Here is a 3,821-nt window from a genome sequence, read left to right as displayed (position 1 = left end):
CCTTTTGCTAGAATATGCTGCCTTATGACTTTGCTTTTGTTTGTGGTAAGACATTTCTTGCATCGTAATTTTTCAAAATTCCTATACAGTTTTATTTTATTTATTTTTAATTCAATTTAATTTATTTATTCATTTATTATATTTTGGGCTAGCTAGGATTTTTTGTTACATTTTTATGAGTTATATATAATATCAGCAAAACTTGGAAAAATTTCTTACACCATAATATTATTGACTTTTATGATTACTTTTTAAAAAAAAAGATGTAAATTAGAATAGTTTTAAATAATGTTATTAGTTCCATTTACTATTTGCAAAAGAAATAACGTAAAGGAGAGTTGAGTTAGAGTAATAAAGGCGGGCGGGTGAGAAAAAAATAGGTAAAGTACCCCCTTCGGCATCCGTGTTTAGATAAATAAAATGTTTTCTTTTTATAGAGACGTTTAAATAAATGAAACATTTCTTTTTACAGTAACTTCTTTCTATTTTTTTTTTAATAATATTCTCTCTACTTTTTAATAATATTCTACTAATTAATGATCCTCACAAAACTCCTTATTTTCTTCTCTCTTCAAACTTATACCCAACTACCTATTATTTTAATAAATTCAACTAAACTTCCTAAAACTACGTATAATTCAAAATGTTTTACTTATTTAAATACGAAGGAAGTAACTATAAGAAAGAGAGAATAAAAAGGTGACTGAGTGCATAAAAAACGTGGATATTGTAGGTTTTGGGAAATTTGATAACAAAAGCAATTTTCTAAAAATAGAATATTTAAGAACAATAAAATGCACGACAAGAAATATGTTTTAAGTCCATTTTATTATAGCCCACTAATTTACGGTCACTTAGAGAACTCGTGTGACCGTGTCGACTCCCTTACTCCCTTACTAAGTTGTCTAATAAGAGTCCATAAACAAAATTCAAATAAGGATCTCGGTCAATGTACAAGAGTTTATGTTAAACTAATTGGATGAAATTCGTGTGATACAGAATTTATTTGTATTTTTAAAAACTAATACTACGTATGTTATGTATTTATGTGATTATTTTTTTTTTATATATTATTAAAATAGATGAAAGCCCGTGCGATGTACAGTATTTTTATACATAAATTGTACGAAAAGATAAATTTCTTAATTAAACCATATAATATTTTGATTAATTTGCGATTGTATGTATAGAATAATTTTTTTATTAATTTTATATAATTTATAATGTGACCTTACTAATTTATGTTGGTTATGTGGGAAGTTATTTATAATTAATATGTAAATTTTTTTGGATATTAGAATAAAATACATCACATCTATAATATTATAAAAACTCAAATAGACAACATGATAGTGGCATGTGTCACCCTTTACCTCAAGTGCATTAGAGGTATATATATATATATGTATATATATTTATATATATATATTTATGTATTTATATATATATATATATATATATATATATATATATATATATATATATATATATATATATATGTAATGGATCATGTGAAAGCAAGTCTAAAATTGAAAACTAAAAACAGATAATCTAGACCATTGAATTTTAATCAACGGATGAGATTATATCCGCGTGATGTTTAATCTTAAGTTGGGTTTTGTTTATTGATATCTGATAATCCTTTCTCTCTCCTCTATTTTTTACTCTATTTTTCTCTCTCCTCCTTCTCACGTTCTCCGTCTCACTCTTTCTATCTCCTTTTCCCAAAAAAGTGAATCACTAAACACAGAAGAATTTGCTTCAATTTCCATCAAAATCGCCATTAGAATTTGCTTCAATTTTCATCAATTTCGTCGTTAGCTTCAAAATAGTGAGTTTTTCGTTTATGATTTTTGTTTAATTTGGTATATTCTATGTTTTTTTTTAAATCAAACTGATTTTTCGATTAGATTTTTTTGAGTTTTGATTTGAATCAGTTTTGTGGAGTAGTCCTGAGCTGCATTTGTGTGATTTTGCTTGATTTTAGTAGATTAGGTTTTTTTATGTAATTTTGGGTCGATTTTCTTATGTCACGAATTCAATTGAGTTGTATGTAGCAGTAATTACGCTTTATTTGAGCTATTTCATGCTTATTCGCGTTTCATATGAGTGTAATTATGTCAAAATTTGACTTAATTTCTTTGTATGGAATTCTTTGATCTACATTTGTGTATATTTTTGTTGATTTGAGTAAATTAGGTTTTTTTTTTTGTGATTTTAGCTTGATTTTGCATCTTTGATCGTAGAACTTGGATAATTGCTGGTTTTTTTACAGTCGAATAATGATAATTTAGGTTTTAGTTGTTAATTGATTGATAATCGACTTGGGAAAGTGATTGTTGATGTTGCTGAAGGAGATGCCGAAGATGTGAACAGAGTAGTATCTGCTGCTCGGAAAGCATTTGATGAAGGACCATGGCCAAAGATGACTGCTTATGTAACTAAATTTCCGAAAATTCGTGAAATTATACTTCGATTTTACGTTGTAAATATTCCTTAAGCCAACTTTACTGTTGATCTACTGCAGGAAAGATAAAAAATCCTTTTGAAGTTTGCAGATCTTATTGAAAAGCATAATGATGCAATTGCTGCTTTAGAAACATGGGATAATGGAAAGCCTTATGAGCAAGCTGCCAATATTGAAATACCTATGGTTGCACGCCTTTTCCGGCACTATGCTGTTAAGTAAATACTCCATAACCAAGATTACCCTAAGCTATGGCATTTTCTTGTAAATAAGTAACTAATATAGTGAGGTTGAATTTCTTATTATTTTTTGGCCCTAGAACAAGCTACTGTCAGAGAACTTATTTTGATTTCTGATCCTCAGGTTGGGCAGATAAGATACGTTGTCTCACCATTCCTGCTGATGGACCGTATCATGTACAGACTCTGCATGAACCAATTGGTGTAGCAGGGCAGATTATTCCATGGAACTTTCTACAGTATTAATCTCTACAAGTCTTGTCTTGTCATTTATTTCCTGGTTTTTAATTGCAATAAACCATTCGGTTGTTGTACGACATATGGCAGGAAGCCGCGGCAGCAAGGTATGGAATCCAAGTGGCTTATAGATTGGGTGTTGCTTGTCTATGGTTGGAGGTTACCATCAAAATTAATATAGTTATCTTATCTTTTTATATAGTGACCTTTATGTAAATCTGGTCAAAATTGATATAGTTACCCTACTTTTGTATATAGTGACTTCTTTGAGAATATGATCAGAATTGATGTACTTACCCTATTTTTGTATATAGTGACCTTAATGTAAATGTTGTAAAAATTGATATATTTACCTTATTTTTGTATATAATGACCTTTGTGTAAATGTCGTCAAAATTTATATAGTTACGTTATTTTTATATATAGTGACTTTATGTAAATGTCGTCAATTTAGATAAAATTACCTTATTTTAGCATGTAGTGGCCTTTAAAACAGTTGAATTGATTATATGTAAGGTTGGAATGATCTTAGGGCTTTTAAACCGTCTGATCTTTTGTGCTAATAATGAATGGTTGAGATTTGTTGTTTTCAGCGGAACCACCCCGTATATATATATATATATACACACATATATATATATATATATATATATATATATACACATATATATATATATACACACACATATATATATATATATATATATATATATATATATATATATATATATATATATATATATATATATATATATATATATATATATATATATATACACATATATATATATATACACACATATATATATATATATATATATATATATATATATATATATATATATATATATATATCATGTGAGAACACATTCCTTATG

At 27.3% G+C, this 3,821-nt stretch overlaps 1 protein-coding gene across 5 annotated transcripts; it reads left to right on the top strand.

The window, feature by feature from the left end:
* The first annotated feature begins 1,654 nt into the window (after positions 1-1,654).
* LOC110738449 (aldehyde dehydrogenase family 2 member B4, mitochondrial-like) lies at positions 1,655-3,313 on the top strand. Of its 5 annotated transcripts, none has more exons than XR_002514620.1 (4): positions 1,655-1,831; positions 2,295-2,437; positions 2,528-2,685; positions 2,831-3,313. XR_002514620.1 is itself a non-coding variant. In XM_021918858.1 (3 exons), exons 1-3 carry the CDS (start codon positions 2,610-2,612, stop codon positions 3,122-3,124), a joined length of 282 nt encoding a protein of 93 aa, XP_021774550.1. In that variant the 5' UTR covers positions 1,860-2,609; the 3' UTR covers positions 3,125-3,313. The 5 variants fall into 5 exon arrangements, 1 of the variants encoding a protein (XP_021774550.1); XR_002514622.1 differs by having other exon boundaries at positions 1,656-1,831; positions 2,355-2,437; XM_021918858.1 differs by lacking the exon at positions 1,655-1,831 and having other exon boundaries at positions 1,860-2,685; positions 2,831-2,945; positions 3,034-3,313.
* The last annotated feature ends 508 nt before the right edge of the window (positions 3,314-3,821 follow it).

The sequence above is a fragment of the Chenopodium quinoa genome, unplaced genomic scaffold, assembly GCF_001683475.1.
Source record: "Chenopodium quinoa cultivar QQ74 unplaced genomic scaffold, ASM168347v1, whole genome shotgun sequence".
In the NCBI taxonomy this organism is placed as follows: domain Eukaryota; kingdom Viridiplantae; phylum Streptophyta; class Magnoliopsida; order Caryophyllales; family Amaranthaceae; genus Chenopodium; species Chenopodium quinoa.
Note: the sequence above shows the minus strand (reverse complement) of the source record. Positions and strands in the feature narration are given on the sequence as shown.